Source organism: Calliphora vicina, chromosome 3 (assembly GCF_958450345.1).
Source record: "Calliphora vicina chromosome 3, idCalVici1.1, whole genome shotgun sequence".
Classification (NCBI taxonomy): domain Eukaryota; kingdom Metazoa; phylum Arthropoda; class Insecta; order Diptera; family Calliphoridae; genus Calliphora; species Calliphora vicina.
In genome coordinates, this window is record NC_088782.1 from 14,733,472 (window position 1) to 14,756,659 (window position 23,188).

At 31.2% G+C, this 23,188-nt stretch overlaps 1 protein-coding gene across 1 annotated transcript in view; it reads left to right on the top strand.

The window, feature by feature from the left end:
- Abl (tyrosine-protein kinase Abl) overlaps positions 1-23,188 on the top strand; it is a 135,888-nt gene that overhangs the window by 92,783 nt on the left and 19,917 nt on the right. The window contains exon 2 of the mRNA XM_065502729.1: positions 10,374-10,427. Within this exon, the coding sequence (XP_065358801.1) occupies positions 10,374-10,427 (54 nt within the window). The remainder of the gene's footprint in view (positions 1-10,373; positions 10,428-23,188) is intronic.

A 23,188-nucleotide genomic window follows, 5' to 3' on the forward strand; every position in this document is an offset into this window, starting at 1 on the left:
ATAAATATTCATGTCATAAATCCAAAGTTTACAAAATTATAAAAGATTTTGTGAAACAGTTACTATAAAAACTCAACATTTGGGAGAAAGACTTCGTAAAACTATTTTAATTTAATAGAAAGATAATTTAAGAAATTTCCAAAAATTACTCTACGGCAGATTATCAATTTAAAATGATGCTGGTTAGGTTGCTATCGTCCTGCGAAAAAAACCTCTTAGTTCTAAAACAAAAAAGTACTACTTGCTAAAAAACATTTAAACTGGTCGAGACAGAAATTGAATTCTGTTCTCCTTTCGGAAGAAAACAAATGCAATTTAAGAGTCAGTGATCAGAGAAGAGACTGGACCCCAAGTACACAAATAAGACAGTCAAGTTTGGCGTTTTCTATTGGAGCTGTTTTTCAGGGCATGGTATGGGTCCAATTCATATCATGAAAGTTAGCTATGGTCTTTTCTCATCTTTCCGCGCCAAACAATCTTTTGAGGTCAAGAAAGAATCAATCCAATATCGGATACTCTGTTACAAAGTTAAGCGTATCCCAGAAAGAGCGTTCTGCATCGATCGAAACAAATAGTAGTCGGACAGGACAAGTTCTGGGCTATAAGGTGGGTGAGACAAAACTTCCCAACCACTTCATTCTAAATACTTTTTAACAGGTATTGCAACATGTGGCTGAGCGTTTTCATGATGTAATATTACGTTTTCATGTCTGGCATATTCTGGGCGTTTTTCGGCCAATGCTTGCTTCAAACGAATCTGTTGCGTTCGGTACAGATTTCCTGTGATAGTCTGGTCTGATTTCAGCATCTCATAATAGGTAGGACCCATTTACTCCCACCAAATACAGAGCATTACCTTAGCGCCATGAATATTTGGCTTTGGTGTCGATTCGGCTGGTCGGTCGGGTTTCACATACGATCTCTGATGCTTCGGGTTATTGTAATGGATCCATTTTTCATCGCAAGTAATGATTCCGTGCAAAAATGATTTTCTTTTATAGCATTCAAGCATTATTTCTGACATGCAAAAAATCATTCAAGGTCTCTCGGCTTTAATTCGTATTCCCTGCTTTTGGATGAGTCAAACTGTTCGCACACATTTTAAAATTGCTGATTGAATAGCTCCCAATGATTTAGCAAGCTCCTGTTGAGTTTGACAACAATCGTCGTGGAGTAATGTCTCCAATTCATGATATTCAAACAGTTTTGACTGGCCTGGGCGATTTTTGTCTTCCGTGTTAAAATCACCACTTCTGAACCGAAAAAACCATCTCTCGCACGTTGAAACCGATGGAATACATTCACCATAGGCTTCGGTGAGCAAGAAGTAAAGCAAAACTTCCCGTATATGACGCTTTGTTGGATCATAACCTCAAACTTTCCCACCCTATACATTTACTTACTTTTGCCAGATTTAAACGTTTAATATATAATTTATAAATCTCTAAAATGTTTGCAAGTGAAAAATGTTTCATTAATATTTTTTATTCATAAGCAAATTTAAGCCACAAGACCTTATTTTTTTACATATAAATACATATCGTTGGTGTAACCAAAAAAAGAGCTAACAATGTAAATGTAAGGGATAAATATCACCCATAAAGATATATTCTAATGACTGTAAGCTTTCAGATGGTCGAATAAAAATCTAGTAATAGGAAAGATAATCTTTTTGTGGGCCCAGCAACGGTATGTAAACTTTTCTTAGTTTCTTTTTTTTTATTATTATTTTAGTTAATCTCCATTTATTATTCGTTCTTGAAAAATGTTTTTTTTTCAACATATTTTTTGCATTTTAAACTCGTTTGTTGAAAAACTCACCCACATATTGTGACAAATGTACTCTTGATGAGCACTTATGCACACATTCTGGTGCATTAGACACAGCTCTCCGCTACAAGCTGTCTTAGTAGTCAGTAGTCGGTACTACATATAGCAGCCAGAAGAAAATAAATGTAAATGTTTTAGCACCATAAAATATAATCATGCGACAATATATCAAGCACGTCTTAAAACACTTTATGTGCAGAAAATTTTATCAATTTTTTTTTATTTTTTTCTTTCAACATTACACTTCTTTTGTTTTCGCAAGGAACACATTAAATAAAGCAAGGAAAAGAAACTTAAAGATAAACAACACAGCGATTTGTTATCGCAGAAAAATATACTTAAACATTTCTGGTATACCACCATACATACATATTCTATTTATTAATATTTTCCAACATTTTTCTCTTGTGGCTGAAACCCACACGTATTATAAACATTATAGGGACTTCTTATGAAAGAACAGCACAGAAAGAAGAAAAAAAGATGTTTAAGAATAATAAGGAAAAAATGTCAAGAACATTTAAAATATTTCTTTTTTTTTAAAGAATTTCATGTTAAAAAGTGACTTAACATGAAGAAATTTAAAGCGTTTATACTGCTGTCTGTTTTTATATTGCCCCTTAAGTTATGCTTTATGTATTTAAAATAGAAATAAGGATAAGCTGTAAATGTGTGTGTGACAATATAAGCAACATAAGGAGTGTAACAATAAAACGAGTATTACACATTTTGCTTATCAATTTCATTAATATTTAAATGACTAGGGAATTGAACTCAAAACCAACAGTCTTAAAAAACTTTCGAAATATTAGACAAAACCATGAGCAAGATAATAATCTAATAGGACGGGTCAATAGGTCCTTGACTTTTTGAATGAAACACAGGTTTTGGGACAAAAAAATATTTTATTTTACTAGTCTCCTCTGAGTTCTATACACGTTTCTCCAATTTTTGTATACCTTTCAAAAAATAAGATTTCTCGAGGTCATCAAAACAGGTATTTGTTTGTGAGATGATTTCATCGTTGGAGTCAAATCTCTTATCGCCCCGCCATTTCTTCAGGTTTGGAAACAAGAAATAGTCACACGGGACTAAATCTGCAAAATGGGACGGATGAGGGAGCAATTCGCAGCCAAAATCAACGATTTTTGCCATTGAATCTAAACATGTCTGCACTCTAGCATTGTCCTGGTGAAAAAGAACTTTTGTCTTGACCATAAACGTCAAATCCTCATTAAATCGACCTAATAAATTGGCATAATATTCGCCATTGATTGTTTTACCCTGTTGACTAAAAACGGTCGCCATGACTTTATTGGCTGACACACCCATCTTGGCTTTCTTTGGCGCCGTTTCATATAGATAAACCCACAGTTTAGAATGTGTGTAAATATAAATTCGTATTTAACTAGTAGAGACACAAACCACATTTTGCAACAGAGCTTATTTTGTAGTTAACAGTGCACTGTTACGCATTTAACAGAGGTAGTATTTAAGAGGTAGTATATTTAGGAGGCTAATACAGGAGAATGGAACCAAGTCCATGACCAAAACTATATTGAAGTGGTACTCCATGAGGTCTATAATAATGAAATATCGAAAATATTTATAGAATTTACAAATTTGGATTGTAAAAATGGTAATTTTTGGAATGGTACACGTCACACACTATATAGGTTTGGTAGTCCAAGGGGTGCCTAATGATGCACTATTAGAAGGATAGCCTTTAAAGGGGTTATTATTGGGGTTATGACTTAAAAATGTGATTTTTTTTTTTAAATTTTTAGCTATGACCTTTTTCCATCTTTCTGTCAACATATGGATTCCGAGCCAAAAGAACTGCTCACCTTTTGAGGCCAAGAACGAATCAAGCCAATATCGAATACTCTGTTCAAAGTGAAGCATATCCCAGAGAGAGTGTTCTGCATCGATCGCAACAAATAGTAGTCGCACGGGGCTAAGTCTGGACTATAAAGCGGGAGAGGCAAAACTTCCCAACCACTTCTTTCTTAATATGTTTTAACAGATATTGCAACATGTCGCCGATCGTTGTCATGATGGAATACAGTTTCATGGCTGGTCGTATATTCTGGGCGTTTTTCGGCCAATGCTCGCTTCAAACGAATCAGTAAGATTTCAGCAGCTTATAATAGATAGTACCCTTTGGCTCCTACCAAATACAAAGAATTACGTTAGCGCCATGGATATTTGGCTTTGGTGTCGATTCGGCTGGTTGGCCGCACTCCACATACGATCTCTTACGCTTCGGGTTATTGTAATGGATCCATTTTTCATCGCATGTAATGATTTGGTGCAAAAATTACATGCAAAATCGTCTTTTAAAATCTCTCGGCTTCAATTCGTATGGTACCCAATTTCCCTGCGTTTGAATGAATCCTGCTACTCGCAAACGTTTTGAAATTGCTGCTTGAGTAGCTCCCAATGATTTTGCAAGCTCTTGTTGAGTTTGACTACAATCTTCATGGAGTAATGCCTCCAATTCTTGGTCTTCAAACTTTTTTGGCTGGCCTTGGCGATATTTGTCTTCCGTGTCAGACCACTTCTGAATCGCACGTTGAAACCGATGAAACACATTCACCATTGGCATTGGTGAGCAATCGCTGTGCTTCAGCCGCACTTTTTTTCAAATTAAAGAAGTAAATATGGTTTTTATCCCATACACAGTACAACATTTTTCAGTTCATTGCTTTGGGACTCAATTCTGACAATTGCACGTGAAAGTAGCCCCTAAAATAAGAACTTCTGCATCATTAGTTTTGTCAAGTTGGCTGCCGTAATAATTTAATGACCATACGAATTTTTATTCCTCAAGGTGGATTTTTATCACTTTTTCTATATTTTAGCACGGTTATATCTCGTATACCGTACGGACTATCTCTTTTGTGGCTGAAGGAAAGTTGTAGATATTGAATAGTAGAAAAAAAGTACGGAACACACCTACCCGAAAAAGATGCATCCAGTGCCTTAAAATCGCAAAAATACCCATTTTTTTAAAAAAAATACCAATTTTTCACCTTTTTTGCTCAATAACCGGATTACAAGTCCAATTATGGACCGATCACCATGAAATTAGGTCGCGTGATTTGTGTCTATATGGAAGTTATTTATCATGAATTTTGTATGTATACCATCATTTTTAACAGATTTATGCACTTTAAAGTGATTTCCGGCGGGTCTTATATGGAAGCTATGAATAATTATGGACCGATCATAATACAAATTTTTGACATGAATTTTGTATATACAAAACTTATTTGGAGCGAAATTTGTGTAGATACATATATAAATTAAACATTTATGACCGATAAAGTCCAATTTCGGGAGGACATTTGTATGGAGGCTAGGTGAAATAATGAACCGATTTCAGCCAATTTCAACAGGCTTCTTCTTTGGGCCGAACAAATTATATGTACCATATTTTTTTATGATCGGTCCATAATTAGTCATTGCTCCCATATAAGACACGCTTCCGAAAATCACTTTAAAGTGCATAAATCTGTTAAAAATTATGGTATACATACAAAATTCATGATAAATAACTTTCATATAGAAACAAATCACACGACCTAATTTCATGGTGATCGGTCCATAATTGGATTTGTAATCCAGTTATTGAGCAAAAAAGGTGAAAAATTGGTAAAAAAAAATTAAAAAATGGGCATTTTTGCGATTTTTAAGGCACTGGATGCACCTTTTTCGGGTAGGTATGTTCCGTACTTTTTTTCTACTATTCAATATCTACAACTTTCCTTCAGCCACAAAAGAGATATTCCGTACGGTATACGAGATATAACCGTGCTAAAATATAGAAAAAGTGATAAAAATCCTCCTTGAGGAAAAAAAATTCGTATGGAAATTACATTTTTACGGCAGCCAACTGGACAAAACTAATGATGCAGAAGTTCTTATTTTTGGGGCTACTTTCACGTGCAATTGTCAGAATTGAGTCCCAAAATCATGTGTTGTACTGTGATATGGAATTACCGGTACAAATTTCCCGGGAATTTTTCCAATTTTTCACTACCCGATTCCCGGGATGTTTAGTCGGCAATCCCGAGAATTAAAAACTGACGAAAATACATAGAAAACAAGTTAGAAATACATTTTTTCACCAAAAAACAGTAAAAAGTTTTTTGCTTATATCTCGGCAATAATAGACCGTTTATTATTATTTATTTTGGGTTTTTCGTATGAAAATTTAAAAAGTGAATTCATTATTTATGGAATTTATTTCTTATTGAATCATTATAATTTCTTTAAATTTCTTCTTCAAATCCATAACAAAATAGCTTCAAAAATTTTTTCATTTAATTTTGTAAATGATTTGATTTAACAAAAAATTAATCATTCAAAGTTTGAATAAATTCAGTTTAAACAAAGGCTTTGGAATGAATCTAAAAAATTCAATATTAGGAATGGCTTTATGGAATGAAAGGCTGACATTCTTTAATTACGGATTAAGATTTTAGTGAAATAAGCTTAAATTTTATTAATTAATTCGAAGCTCTGATATTTAATAATTATAACACTAAGTTTTTATAGGAAATTTGGCTATAATATTACTAATTTACAGTATCATTATATATTTCGGGAATAGCCGGTGTAGAAAAAAATTTCCCAATTCCCGGGAATCAATAAAGGTCGGGAAATTAAAAACCCTAGAAGTAAAGCAAAACTTCCCGCATATGACTCTTTGTTGGTACAAAATTCAACATTTTCTAAGCAAAGTTATTAAAAACAAAAATCGTGTTCAAAAGTTAATACATTTAGTGGAAATCAGTTCAGTTTTTGTTTAAAAATTCAAAACTAACAGTTTCGATGTGATGGAGAGACAATGCAAAAAAAGACAATTTTTAAATAATGTCAAATAATCGCTTAAATGAAAGTGGACCCCTTATTTTTGTTATCTTGCTAGAAATTAAATTGCTCATCTTTGGCAACTACAACACTTTCTTCATTTTCACATTAACACACTGAAAACTAACATGTGAAGACACTTAAACTATTAATATTTAATATCAAAACATTATTAACAATTATTATAATGTATTTTTTATTGCTCAGAGTGAACGTGTCAACACAAACGGCAAGAAGCACTTAGGTTAATGACCTGAAATTTTTACTAAATAAATGTACATACGCTATTTATAAATAGAGTAGTAGAGTGTTTATATTTAGGATTTGTTTTTTTTCTTTTTCATTTTCGTATAAATGTTGCTATGTTTAACATCATTCTGTCATTCATTCATTTATTTATTTATTCAACCATACAATTCTATTTCAAAGACCTTTTTTTTAAAAATCACTTGCACTTAGGCCTTACTAATCATTTAAGATGCATTTTGTCTTGAGGATTTAAAAAATAATACAGTTTTCTATTTTGTTTGTTAACTATAATAAAGGAAAAAAGAAAAACCATAAAATTAGCACAAAGTCGATTAACTTTTAAAAGCAGCTTCTTCTTAATCTATATAAATATAGTTTTTTTTTACATTTACTTCAATTTTCAAGTATTTATTCATTCATTCATCCATATAACAATTTCAGCATTTTAGCCAAATATGTATTTCTACTTAAGAAGAAGTTGTGTGTTTTATGTTTAAATGTAGGCTTTTCTTTGTAAAACAAAGAATTTTTCCACTTCATTTTCCATATTCTACATTATTCATTTATACATAGAGTGTGTTTTTTTAAGACCGATAGAATTTACAAAAGGATTAACTGTGAAACCATAGAGAATAGACATAGAGCGGAAACTCTCTTGTTAAAAACCTAACTCAGTTGACAGAAACCTAAGTGGTGAGAATCTATTAGGAGAAAAAACTATGTGAAATCAAAAACAAGTAAGAGAGCTATATTCGGCTGTGCTGAATCTTATATACCCTTCACCAAATTATACTTAAAAATAAAATTTTTTAAATATTTTTATGTAAACAAAATTAAATTTTTTAATTGTTTTTCAACATTTTTTTTTTGAAATTGCTTTTTTATTTTTTTTAAAAAAAGTTTTTTTTTCCAAATTTTTTATTTGTTTTTAATTTTTTTGGAAAAAAAATTCGGGTTAAAAAATATTTTTCCCGATTTTGACCCATTTTAACTCAAACTTACTATAACTTTATCTACATAGTTGCAATGGACTTTGAAATATCTATCATTAGATATCCATATTGTCTATATTAATGACTTAGTAATCCAGATATAGATCAAAAATAGGTCAAAAATCGAGGTTGTCCCGGTTTTTTGCTCATATCTCCGTTATTTATGGACCGATTTTGCTGATTTTAAATAGCAAACTTCTCGAAAGCATGTCTGACAGAATTATTAAAGATTTGGATCCCGAAGATATCTGGGGTCTTCAGAAAATTGATTTCAACAGACAGACGGACAGACAGACATACAGACGGACATGGCTTAATAGACTCCGCTATCTATAAGGATCCAGAATATATATACTTTATAGGGTCGGAATTGAAAATTGTAGAAATTACAAACGGAATGACAAACTTATATATACCCTTCTCACGAAGGTGAAGGGTATAACAAGTAAGAGAGCTATATTCCTTATATATACCCTTCTCACGAAGATGAAGGGTATAACAAGTAAGAGAGCTATATTCGGCTGTGCCGAATCTTATATACCCTTCACCAAATTATACTTCAAAATAAAAATTTCAAATATTTTTATGTAAACATAAATTATTTGTTTTTTCCAAAGTTTTTTTTTTAATTTTTTGGAAAAAAAATTTCGAATTGTTTTTTTTAAATTTAAATTTTTTTTTTGTTTTTTAAATTTTTATACCCTTCACCATGAGTGGCAAGGGTATATATAAGTTTGTCATTCCGTTTGTAATTTCCACATTTTTCATTTGCGACCCTATAAAGTATATATATTCTGGATCGTTATAGATAGCGGAATCTATATAGCCATGTCCGTATGTGTGTTGAAATCAACTTACCGAAGCCCCCAAATAACTTACATACACGATTCATACATCAATATCTCCGAAATTCTTCCGGCTCGGTCGCTATTTAAAATCGAGAAAATCGGTCCACAAATGGCTAAGGAAAAAACTAGGACAACCTCGATTTTTGACCTATTTTTGAACTATATCTGGATTACTAAGTCAATAATATAGACAATATGGATATCTAATGATAGATATTTCAAAGACCTTTGCAACGACGTATATAAGACCATAGTAAGTTGGACATACAATGGGTCAAAATCGGAAAAAAATATTTTTTAACCCGAATTTTGTTCATCAAAAATTTTTTTTGTCATAAATTCTTTTTCCAAAAAAAATTAATTAAAGAAATTTAAAAAAAAAAAATTTGAAAAAACTTTTTTTAAAAAAAATTAAAAAACAATTTGGAAAAAAAAGGTCTTTGAAATATCTATCATTAGATATCCATATTGTCTATATTTATGACTTAGTAATTCAGATATAGGTCAAAACTCGATGTTGTCCAGGTTTTTTCCTTATATCTCAGTCATTTGTGCACCGATTTTCTCGATTTTAAATAGCAACCGAGCCGTACGTATTCCGGAGATAAAATAAACAAATTACTCAACAAAATCAAACAACTGAGTTAGGTCTTTGACAGAAGAGTTTCCGATGTATGCGTATTTATCTATGTGTCATACGAACTGTTATACTACGTTCACTTTTTGAAATTTATGATCAGTATACTCTGGCAAATCATCATGAAAAGATTGAAACTTCAACAACGCTACCAAATTATCCAAATTTACTTTGAAAATCAGACATCCAACTTATAGACGACAAAATTTTGGTTAGCGATGAGGCTAATTTTTTGGCTTAAGACTCCATTACATTCAGAAAAATGCACCGTTTCATTAAAAAATGAAGCCGGAGCTCGAGTTACTGTCAATGGAGATTGTTACCGCACCATGATCAATGATTTTTTGTTTGAAAATATGGATGACATTGATCCGGGCGAGATGTCGCTTCAACAGGATGAAATCAAAATTTTGCGATAACTTGATTTCGAGAAATGAACCTGTCAATTGGCCTGCAAGGTGGTATTTGACATCTGTCGATTATTTCCTGTGGGGTCACTTGAAGTCACTGGTTTATGCTGATAAACCAGCAACAATTGATGCTTTGGAGGTCAACATTGTTCATGTTATTCGTGACATACGATCAGCAACTCTCGAAAAAGTGGCTCGATATTGGACGTCCAGAAATATGCCCGAAATCATTTTCAAATGTTAATGCCATGTATTGATCTTTCGAATAAAAACAATTTTGTGGTTAAAGTTTCCTTTTTCGAGTTATTACAATTTCAAGTTCTATCGGGTCTTAAAAAACACCCTTTACATACCTATGTAACTAAATATATCTTATAATCTTATAATCGTGTTTAACATTTATTATATAGTTTAGTCTCGTTTCATGTTTGTTCTTACTAATTTATTAACAATAAATACACACTCACAAAAAAAAAGTAATATATATTATTTTATATCGTTTTTTTTTCTTATTCCCCTTCTATTTTAGGCACACTACACAGAATACCACAACGTGATACAGGAAAATATCAAATTAATTTAGGTAAAATTTAGTTTTTAGATTAACACTGCACAAATTTTCTATTTAATTTCTAGAAATTTATATAATATTTTATGTGTGTGAAGTTAAATTCGAATTTAACTAGCACAGACAAAAACCACATTTTTTAACATTGATCATTTTACAGTCTACATAGCACTGTTAAGCACTTAACAGTCATCATAAATAAATTGTAGTACATGAAATATATCTGAAATATGTATCTGAAATAATTTCAGAACTATAAAAAATAAAAAAAATAATAAAAAAATAAATTTCTGACGTGAAATAAAAGTAAGATAGTAATAATTAATATTGGAATTTAAATAAAATTGAGTTTTTTGAAAACAAAAGCTGGAGAGGATTAGTGACCATTTTGGGAATTGTGTGGAAGGTTCGCATATTACACTATATAGATATGGTGGTCCAAGAGGTACTTGTTGGAACTGTTATAGTGGGATACCTGAAATAATCTTGGGATTTGAGAAAACTTAAGTTTTTTGAAAAAAAAGCTCGAGATGATTTGTGACCATTTTGGAAACTGGGTGAATGGTTCGCATACTATACTATATGTAAGTGTTGGTGCAAGGAGCACTTGTTGGAACTGTGGTAGTGGGATATCTGAAATAATCTTGGGATTTGAGAAAATTTGATTTGAAAAATAGTATTTTTTTGAAAAATTTTCTGGAGAGGATTTTTGTCCATTTTGGGAATTGTGTGGAAGGTTCGCATATTACACTATATAGATATGGTGGTCCAAGAGGTACTTGTTGGAACTGTGGTAGTGGGATATCTGAAATAATCTTGGGATTTGAGAAATTTCGACTTGAAAAATGTAATATTGCTGGAGAGGATTAGTGTCCATTTTGGGAATTGTGTGGAAGGTTCGCATATTACACTATATAGATATGGTGGACCAAGAGGTACTTGTTGGAACTGCGGTAGTGGGATATCTGAAATAATCTTGGGATTTGAGAAATTTCGACATGAATAATTTTATTTTTTTTTTTGAAAAATTTTCTGGAGAGGAGTTTTGTCCATTTTGGGAATTGTGTGGAAGGTTCGCATATTACACTATATAGATATGGTGGTCCAAGAGGTACTTTTTGGAACTTTAATAGTTTAATTAATTTAATTTTCAAAAAAAAAAATTAAATTTTTCAAGTCGAAATTTCTCAAATCCCAAGATTATTTCAGATATCCCACTACCGCAGTTCCAACAAGTACCTCTTGGTCCACCATATCTATATAGTGTAATATGCGAACCTTCCACACAATTCCCAAAATGGACACTAATCCTCTCCAGCAATATTACATTTTTCAAGTCGAAATTTCTCAAATCCCAAGATTATTTCAGATATCCCACTACCACAGTTCCAACAAGTACCTCTTGGACCACCATATCTATATAGTGTAATATGCGAACCTTCCACACAATTCCCAAAATGGACAAAAATCCTCTCCAGAAAATTTTTCAAAAAAATACTATTTTTCAAATCAAATTTTCTCAAATCCCAAGATTATTTCAGATATCCCACTACCACAGTTCCAACAAGTGCTCCTTGCACCAACACTTACATATAGTATAGTATGCGAACCATTCACCCAGTTTCCAAAATGGTCACAAATCATCTCGAGCTTTTTTTTCAAAAAACTTAAGTTTTCTCAAATCCCAAGATTATTTCAGGTATCCCACTATAACAGTTCCAACAAGTACCTCTTGGACCACCATATCTATATAGTGTAATATGCGAACCTTCCACACAATTCCCAAAATGGTCACTAATCCTCTCCAGCTTTTGTTTTCAAAAAACTCAATTTTATTTAAATTCCAATATTAATTATTACTATCTTACTTTTATTTCACGTCAGAAATTTATTTTTTTATTATTTTTTTTATTTTTTATAGTTCTGAAATTATTTCAGATATATATTTCAGATATATTTCATGTACTACAATTTATTTATGATGACTGTTAAGTGCTTAACAGTGCTATGTAGACTGTAAAATGATCAATGTTAAAAAATGTGGTTTTTGTCTGTGCTAGTTAAATTCGAATTTAACTTCACACACATTAATATTTTACTAAATTATTAACAATTATTACTAAAATTACATACAATTATTTATTTAAAAATTTATGGGTAAAACAATTTTGTAAGGAAAATAACTTTAACTGCTAATATTGAGGGTAAGACTTAAAAATGTGAGATTTTTTCAAATGTTTAGCTTTTATTTTTAAACATTTGTACAATATAAATTTATTGAAAGTAAAGGCCATTCTTAGCTATGATCTTTTCCCATCTTTCTGTCAACATATGGATTCAGAGCCAAAAGAACTGCTCATCTTTTGAGGCCAAGAACAATAATCAAGCCAATATCCGATACTCTATTCCAAAGAGAAGCGTTTCTCGAGAGAACGTTCTTGATCGATCGAAACATATGAGGTGGTCTGAAGGGACTCGCTCTGGACTATAAAGCGGATGAGGCAAAACTTCCCAACCACTTCATTCTAAATACTTTTTAACAGGTATAGCAACATGTGGCCGAGTGTTGTCATGATGGAATATTACATCATGTCTGGCCGCATATTCTGGGCGTGTTTCGGCAAATACTCGATTCAAACGAATCAGTTGTGTTCATAACAAAATCCATGTGATGATCTGGCCAGATTTCAGCTGTTCATAATACATAGGACCCTTTTGGTTCCACTAAATACAGAGCATTACCTTAGCGCCATGGATATTTGGCTTTTGTATCGATTCGGCTGGTTGGCAGGGCTTCACTTACGATCTTTTACGCTTCGGGTATAGTAATGGATCCATTTTTCATCGCAAATAATGATTCGGTGCAGAAATGATTTTCTTTTATAGCGTTCAAGCAGCATTTCGGATATGCAAAATCGTCATTCAAGGTCACTCGACTTCAATTCGTATGGTACCCAATTTCCCTGCTTTTGGAGGAATACTGCTGCTCGCAAACGTTTCGAAATGGCTGATTGAGTAGCTCCCAATGAATTTTCAAGCTCTAGTTGAGATTGACAACAATCTTCATGGAGTAATGCCTCCAATTCTTGGTCTTCAAACTTTTTTGGCTGACAGATCTTTGGAGATCTTTGTTTTCCGTTTTAAAATCACCACTTCTGAACCGCACAAACCATATGTCGAACGTTGAAACCGATGAAACACATTCTTCAATTCGTATGGTACCCAATTTCCTGGCTTTTGGATGAATCCTGCTGCTTGCAAACGTTTTGAAATTGCTGATTGATGTGTAGCTCTCCATGATTTTGCAAGCTATTGTTAAGTTTTACAATTCTTGGTCTTCATACTTTTTTGGATGGTCTTGGAGATCTTTGTCTTCCGTGTCAATATCAACACTTCTGAACCGCACAAACCTTCTCTTGCACGTTGAAACCGATGAAACAAATTCACCATAAGTTTGGTGAGAAATCGGTGTGATAAAGCGGCACTTTTTTTAATTTAAAGAAGTAAAGCAAAACTTCCCGCATATGACGCTTTGTGGGCACAAAATTCGACATTTTCGAAGCAAAAAAAACTTTGTTGTTTACACAATAATGTTCAATAACTAAGTGAGAATAAATGACAGTTATGTAACGTCATCTATTGTAAATCCCCTATTTTTTATATAATACAGAGAGCCTCAAAAGTGAGTAAACACCAGTGATTTTTTTAAGATCATGAAAATCATTATATTCCGACTTAAATCTATTTGAGGCTCTTTGTATATTTTCCAAGGCTTATCTCTTTCGGCGTGTCCTTCAAATCTATCATCCTCCGCGACTTCGGTGCTTGCATCTTCATATTGGAATACATAATGACTCCACCAACAAACTTCTGCAAGCAATGCATGCAGCTTTTATTTGTTCCTTTGGAACCGCTCTCCTTTTCCTGCCAATTCGGTGGGCAATTGGTGTAAGAACTCATCAAAGTGATGATGCAGAACATGTAATTTCAATGTCATTGCTATGCATTGATTTTATGAAAGTAATTTAATTTACTGAATTTCCCATTGCAGAAAAATGGTGAAAAAAGATATAAAAAATTTAAATTTTTGGACATCTTAACAATTTAGAGGCACTTTTTTCTGCTAGTCTGTAGCTAAAATTGTGCCGAAGACAGGAAAACAAAATTCCAATTGGTTTCCGAGATATAGCCGGGTGAAGTTTTGATAAGTACTTCGATAAATTCCACACGAGATGTAGTTTGCATTTTATGTGTTGCACACTGTGTGATAACAAATGTAAACATAAACAAAGTTTGACAGAAGACCTACATTAAACCACGGCGAATTGAGAAACAGCTGATTTTATGCACTCACCTTGCTAATACGCCTTGGTCTGCCGTAAAAATCTATTTAAAAGACATTTTGTCGAGAAATATTTTTAATAAAAAGTTTTAACAGCTTATAAGGCACAAAATAAAAATCAATTTGATTTTCATTACAATTATTTTCAAAGTTATCTTTTAACTCTCTCTCCCTTAAAGTGGCCATTTTTTTCTTATATTTTGTATTTTTATACCCTTCACCACCATAGTGGGGAGGGTATTATGCGTTTGTGCAAAAATATTAGTCTAACACCCACCTTAAAGTATACCGAACGACTTAGAATCACTTTCTGAGACGATTAAACGATGTCCGTCCGCCTGGCTGGACGGCTGGCTGTCTGGTTGTCTGTCCATGTAAACCTTGTGCGCAAAAGTACAGGTCGCAATTTTGAAGTTATTTCGATCAAATTTGGTGCATATAATTTTTTCGGCCCAATGACCAAGCCTATTGAAATTGGATGAAATCGGTCCATTATTTCACCTAGCCCCCATACAAATGTCCTTCCGAAATTGGACTTTATCGGTCATAAATGTTTAATTTATAAATGTATCTCCACAAATTGCGCTCCAAATAAGTTTTATATATACGGAATTTATGTCACCAAATTTTGTTAGGATCGGTCCATAATTAGTCATAGCTCCCATATAGACCCGCTTCCAAAAATCACATTAACTTGCATAAATCTCTTAAAAATGTTGGCAAACACACAAAATTCAACATAAATAACTTTCATATAGACATAAATCACACGACTTAATTTCATGGTGATCGGTCCATAATTGGTCATAGCTCCCATATAAGACCCACTTCCGAAAATCACTGACGAATATAAATTATTGATATTTTAAAAGAAAAATGTTTTTGCTCATTTACTTAGTGTAGGGTATTATATGGTCGGGCTTGACCGACCATACTTTCTTACTTGTTTTGTTATATGAAAGGTTTTTTTTTTAATTTCAAACGATTTTATTTACACCTGATATACAGATTTAAATTTGTAAATGAAAAATTATTAAATATGCTTATTAAAGATTGTCCAAACATAGGTTAAAAATCTGATATTTCTGAAATTATATATTTCTTGAATAATTTGTAAACATAAAAATAACTGTAGGTTCTACCTTTATTTTCATGTACTTACCACTTACCCTAGACCCCATTTATACATATTTATTGTTTGAAAACTCAATAAACAATAACAAAAACCTGCTCACTCGTACGAATACAAAATACGACCATATTTTATTAAATTAATTAATTAATATTCATTGCAGCAGATGAAATTTATTAAATAATTACAAAGAAATGGTCATTTATAAATCGAACAGAAATTTAATAAAAAATAATTTGAATAAATTTTGTATGAGTGCATATAATATTTATTAAACAGAAAAATGAAAATAATAAACAATAAGTAAAAAAACTCATTGAAGTTTATAAACAATTTCTGCCAGACTTTTTTGTTATAAAATAATAAAAATAATGAAGGTGTATTATATGAATATATGTACATATAAATTATTTGCACACAGTAATATTTATAAAATGAACTATAAAATAATGGGTGTTTAACAAAATTTAAAGCAAATAAACAGATTTTAAGAAAGTTATAAAAGTTTAAATTAAAATTGTAACTTATTGCAAAAAATACTGGAATAATAAGTGGTTAGTTTTAAGTTTCGTATTGAAATACACAGTATATTTGATACCCTGATTCCTAATTTTTTCAATGCTACTTGAAGTGTTCGAGAAATTGCAGGGGTAAAATAAACGAATTTACAACATTTTATTAAATTATTTTAAAAGTTAGGAGCTTTTTAATAACAGCTTATAGTTTTTCTATACATAAACCTGGAAACTTTCTTGAAGAAAAGGCAAAACATGGACCAGTTTTATCTAATGCCTTGACATACTGCTTTTTAAGCTCCAATTTGATGTGTAACAATGTGTGTAATTTTTTGAGTCATGGAAATATAACCATATACGGACACCACTACCTGATAAAAGACCCAAAAAAAAGACCCATGTCTCCCAGTTTTACCCAAAGTCATGCACTTTTTTTATGGGCCCTCAAAGATTTGGGGCCTCGGTTTAATTTTTTGCAAAAAAGTGATAATTTTCTCAGGCTCATATCTTGCAAACAGTTTGGAATTTTGATTTACTCTTTGAGGCAAAGTTGTAGCCCTTGTTATAAAGAACAAAAATTGTGAACATATAAAATCAAAAAAACTTCATCTTCAAGATCAAAATCGCAAAAAAACTTTAAAAAGGTCAAAGGTCTTATCAAGACACTTAAGGCATCCTGTGAAATATTTGAAGACATCGTTACCACTTCAAAATCGCTATCATGTTCATCCGAAACATCTTCCAACATCTCTATGTCCGACAAATCTGATAGATGTTGATTCATAGCAGATGCTACGTACATTGAATAAAGTAGAGGTCTGTTAGCAGACGTTAAATCAGGATATAACATTTTCATTTAATTAATATCATGTAATTTAACAACACAAATATAACAGATATTAATGTGGTTTGTCGGTTCTGTAACTTAAAAATCTGTTTTTTTTCTTCAAATTTTAGCTTTTATTTTGAAACATTTATTTTGAAAATATCTTCAAAGTATTTGCCATTGTTAGCTATGATCTTTGCCCATCTTTCTGGCAACATATGGAATTCGAGCTAAAAGAACTGCTCATCTTTTGAGGCCAAGAACGAATCAAGCCAATATCGGATACTCTGTTCCAAAGTGAAGCCTATCCCAGAGAGATCGTTCTGCATCGATCGAAACAAATAGTAGTCGGACGGGGCACTGTCTGGACTATATAGCGGGTGAAGAAAAATTTCCCATCCACTTCTTTTTAAATAGTTTTTAACAGGTATTGCAACATGGGGCCGAGCGCTGTCATTACGGAATATTACGGTTTCATGTCTGGCCGCATATTCTGGGCGTTTTTCGGCCAATGCTCGCTTCTAATGTGAAGGTCTGGCCTGATTTTAGCACCTCATAATTTTTCATCGCAAATAAAGTATATATATTCTGGATCCATATAGATAGCGGAGTCGATTGTGCCATGTCCGTCTGTCTGTTGAAATCAATTTTCTGAAGACCCCAGATACCTTCGGGATCCAAATCTTCAGTTATTCTGTCAGACATGCTTTCGAGAAGTTTCCTATTTAAAATCAGCAAAATCGGTCCACAAATGGCTGAGATTTTTGACCTATATCTGGATTACTAAGTCAATAATATAGACAATATGAATATCTAATGATAGATATTTCAAAGACCTTTGCACGACGTATATAAGACCATAGTAAATTGGATCTACAAAATATTTTTTAACCCGAATTTTTGAAAAAAAAAAATTAAATTTAAATAAAAAATTTTAAATAACAATTGGAAAAATTTTTTTTTCCATAAAATGAAAAAAACAACTTAGGGAAAAAAGAAATTTTGTTTACCTAAAAATATTTAAAATTTTTATTTCGAAATATAATTTGGTGGAGGGTATATAAGATTCGGCACAGCCGAATGCAGCTCTCTTACTTGTTTATATATATCTGGATTATTAAGTCATTAATATAGACAATATGGATATCTAATGATAGATATTTCAAAAACCTTTGCAACGACGTATATAAGACCGTAGTAAGTTGGACCTACAATGGGTCAAAATCGGAAAAAAATATTTTTTAACCCGAATTTTTTTTTTACCAAGTTTTTTTTTTTGCTAAATATTAAAAAAAATGTCTTTATATTTAAAAATTTTTTTTTTTTAAATTTTAAAAATTAAAAAAAACAATTCGAAAAAAATTAAAAAAAAAACAACTTTTAAAATTTTTATTTTGAAGTATAATTTGGTGAAGGGTATATAATATTCGGCACAGCCGAATATAGCTCTCTTAATAGTTTCGTATTAAGTAAAGCAAAACTTCCCGCATATGACGCTTTGTTGGCATAAAATTCGTCATTTTCAAACAAAAAAAAAAAAAAAAACTTTGTTATTTATAATGCACAATAACTAAGTGATTATTAAAGACAAAAACCACGTTCAAAAGATACGTCATCTATTGTCAATCCCTATCCCTAAATTGTACCAAATAAGTCATTGGTGTACCATTTTACTTTTCAAGATGGAATTGTACCAAAAAATCCCTGATAGAAACTCAAACAAGCCTGCGGATTTGAATACGGATTCTGATTATCAGAAAAATTGTAAATAACGCAGTTTATTTTGCATTATTATCAAATTATGTGGCAACCATATTCAAAATGTGTAATAAACACCCGTTATATTTAACTTGCGAATAGTGAATATAATTTTCAACTTAGTAAACAACAAATTAAAATGAGAATTGATAAACCGGGGTAAATACTTAATAGTAGTAGACACAAAACGGAAGTTGTTTGTTGAATGTTTGAAAACAGTTCCGTTCAAAATATAAACAAAACACACACAATATTTTCACCTCTATTAAAAATAAAAACAAAATAGTATTGAAAAAAAACACTAGAAAAATAAATTTTAAATCATATTGAATGAAATGTATAAAAACCATAAATAATACAATAATTAATTAATTATTCCTTAAGCATACAACTGCTACTATATATTTATAATTAATTAAATGTTTGTTTTGTTTTTTTTATTTTTTTTATTTTTTTATAAACAATCTTTCTCTACTGAGAATGATGATTATTATTATTTATATACATTTCTTGTCTATTTTAATTGACCCACTAAATTACTGGCCACATATTTTTTCAATGTACACACAGAATTTATTGGAATTTCCTACAACAATTTTTGCTGTTTCAGTTTTGTTTTCTAAAAATTTGTAATTCCCATTCATTTATTTCTTCAGTCAGTCAACTGGCATAAAAAATAAAAGAAAAATAAAAGCAAAACATATTCAAAACTCAGTCAATAAAAACAGATTTTATGATGATGTGTATAAATGTTGGGAATAGACACTGTGTATCTATATTATAAATGTTTGCATTTTTTTTTTAAATAAAATCCTCCTCCCCACTTAAAAATCTAATAGATACACAGAGAAAATAGATTCGGAATAGCAACTGAATTATGATTCAGACTTAGTGACCGAATTTTATAGTTGTGGCTATCAAATTTTAGAAGAGATAATAGAAGTTTGGTTGCTTTTATCGAAATTCTTCTTTATCAACAAGCTTTCTGTTCATAGAACCTAACAATTCTAGGTTTGCAACCGAATCATTCGATTGCCAACAAATTCTGTTGCTACTACATACTATCTGTTTTCTCTGTGTATAGAGATTTGTTTGTTTAGAAAAATATTTCAAAGAATACAATGAAATCTTTTCAAATAGTCTAAAAAATTCTCTACTCACATTCATGCTACATTTATATGAGTCTTCTTCCACGATGATGTTAAGTTGCAGAGGCAACTTTATAAGATCAATGATGGTCATATCCGTTCCTATATAAATATTAATTTTTCTTTCTTTTTATTGTACATGTTATACTCGTTCGTTGTGTGTGAAAAAAGATGTGAACTATTTTCTAAATTTATTTACTTTTTTTTTCCTCATCTTCGTTTTTTTTTTTGCTACTCGCTATGAGAAAAACTTATGACATGTGATTTATAATAAAGGAAGTGTCTTGCTTTGGAAAACAAAAACTTGTAAGAAATTGGAATTTTTAGATTAAAACATAGAGATAATAATAGTTTACAGAAATCTGTAAATTGTCAAAGTTATTACTAAATATTGTAAAGGGTTTGTTTTGAAATATTCAATTTGAAGAAAAAGTGACTAATCTATAACCTTTTTCCATCTTTCTGGCAACATATAGATTCCGAGCCAAAAGAACTGTTCATCTTTTGAGGCCAATATCGAATCCGGCCAATATCGGATACAATGTTCCAAAGCGAAGCGTATCACAGATAGAGCGTTCTGCTTCGTTCCCAGCCACTTATAAATAGTTTTTAACAGATATTGCAACATGTGGCCGAGTGTTGTCATATTGGATTATTACAGGGTGCCTTGATAGACTAGTCGATAGTGTGCTGGACTATTAATTTGAGGGTTGCGGGTTCGATTCCCGCCAAAGACTCTGGGTGTATCTGCAGACAAGTTAAACGCTTCGCAGATTGTGTTTTTTTTTTTTTAAAGTTTCATGTCTGCTCGCTTCAAATGAATCAGTTGTGTTTGGTACAGGTACCCTGTGATGGTCTGGCCAGATTTCAGCAGCTCATAATAGATTGGACCCTTTCAGCCCCACCAAATACAGATAATTACCTTATCGCCATGGATAGTTGGCTTTTGTTGGACCATAGTAAGTTGGACCTACAATGGGTCAAAATCGGAAAAAATATTTTTTAACCCGAATTTTTTTTTTCGCCAAAATTTTTTTTCACTAAATATAAAAAAAAAATTAAAAACTAAAAAAATTTTAAAAAACAATTTCGAAAAAACAACTAAAAAAAATTTAAATTTTGTTTACCTAAAAATATTTAAAATTTTTATTTTAAAGTATAATTTGGTGAAGGGTATATAAGATTCGGCACAGCCGAATATAGCTCTCTTACTTGTTTAAGTTCATATAACAACATTAATTGTTAAAGCTTCTAACATTAACATTAAAGCTCTAGAAATAGAACATTCTAGTTTTGTCCGTTAAATAATTCATGAAACTACTAGATGTATATAAATAGTAACAGCAAGTTGCAGAAGGTCAAGTTTACCCTACAATCTTTAAAACAGTAATTTATTTATTTATTTTATAACTAAAACTAGCTGATATTTTGAGAAATTTAAATATGTGGAGGAGTTATTTATTTTCCATCTGGAATTTCAATTTCAAAAATATTGTAGCGAAAAATAAAAACAAAGTGTTTTTTAAATATGTAGCTTCAAATCACATCATTAATGTAAGTAAGTTGGAACTTACTTAGTAGAAAACGAGATTTTTATCCAAATTTAGAAGGACCTTTCAATTTACGTTTCTTTTGTAATTCATTACTTGTTCAGGAAAAAGGTTACTTCATACAAAATCTTAACAATGAACCAAAAAAAACCTTCTAACTTTCAAAAAAAATGGCTGCATATAATGAAAAAGAAGCCAACAGAAACAAACATGCAGTACCAAACCTACATAAATTGACAACATTCCAAAGCAGAAGTACTGATCGCTCGTAATTGTCTGCTTAAAACAAAAAAGGGCAACAAAATGTGTCCGGTCTTTTTTTTTCAACACACAACACAACAGAAACAAACAATCGAGTTAAAATTCTTTCATTCCATAACAAATAAAACAAAAGAATAAAGAGAAAAAATTAAACAAGTTTATTTTCAAAAATATAACTAAACAACTACTCGTAACTAACATTGAATAGAATTTTCATAACTTTCTTTGAGGCTTCTTTTTTTTGTACATATTTAGTACAACATATTGTTGTTTGGTTTATTTGGTTGATTCTTCCTGTAAGTAGAAAAAACAAGTTACGCCTGATTTCACCTTGTCGTTTTTTTTGTTTCCTCTACTGAAAGCTATTTATTCTTGCTGCTATTTTCTTTAGTAAATTACCTTGAAACTATTATTTCCACTTTTTTTTGTACTTTTAGTAGAATGTACAAAAAAAAACAATCTTATTATTTCTTTGTCATAGACAATATGTTGTCTTTTTTTATATATATTTTGCTTCTTTTTATTATTAGTGTTCTTTTTCAACAAGTTTGTTATTATGTTCCAGCGTATTATATCACTATTTCGCAAAGAAAAGAAAAATACATTCACGTTTTTGTTCTTTATAATTTTTTTTAGAAAAAAATAACAAATTATGCTTCTAATGGTGAGTTAGTGTTGTAATTTGTTTGTATTCGATTAAGAGAGTTATCGATTAAGGTAGCTTTACTAGATCTGGGCATTAATCCGGTATTGTAGGTGTTACAACAGCTGATTCTTCTGATAACTACAATGTAGTGTAATCCATTAAATTAGATTTCTAGGTATTTAGAGAACTTGAATGTAAAGACAAATTTAATTTAAATATGGTATATTCAAACTCAAATGAGTTGTTATGCATTGCTATGCTAACTCAAACACATTGTTATGCTATGTCCTTGCAATGAAACCAAATTGTTTTGCTGTGTCATGAATTATACTAGCTGCTGTTCATGTTTTTCTATAATACTCGGCTATTATCATGACCTTATAACAAATATAAATGCATATTTCTAAGATACGAGAGCGGGTCAATAAGCCCAAGACTTTTTGAATGAAACAGAGGTTTTTGGATAAAAAATAATTTTATTTTTCAACATAGTCTCCTTTTAGCTCTATACACATTGTCCAATGTTTCTCCAATTGTTTTATCCCTTCCAAATAATAAGATTTGTCGAGGTCATCAAAATTGGTATTTGTTTGTGAGA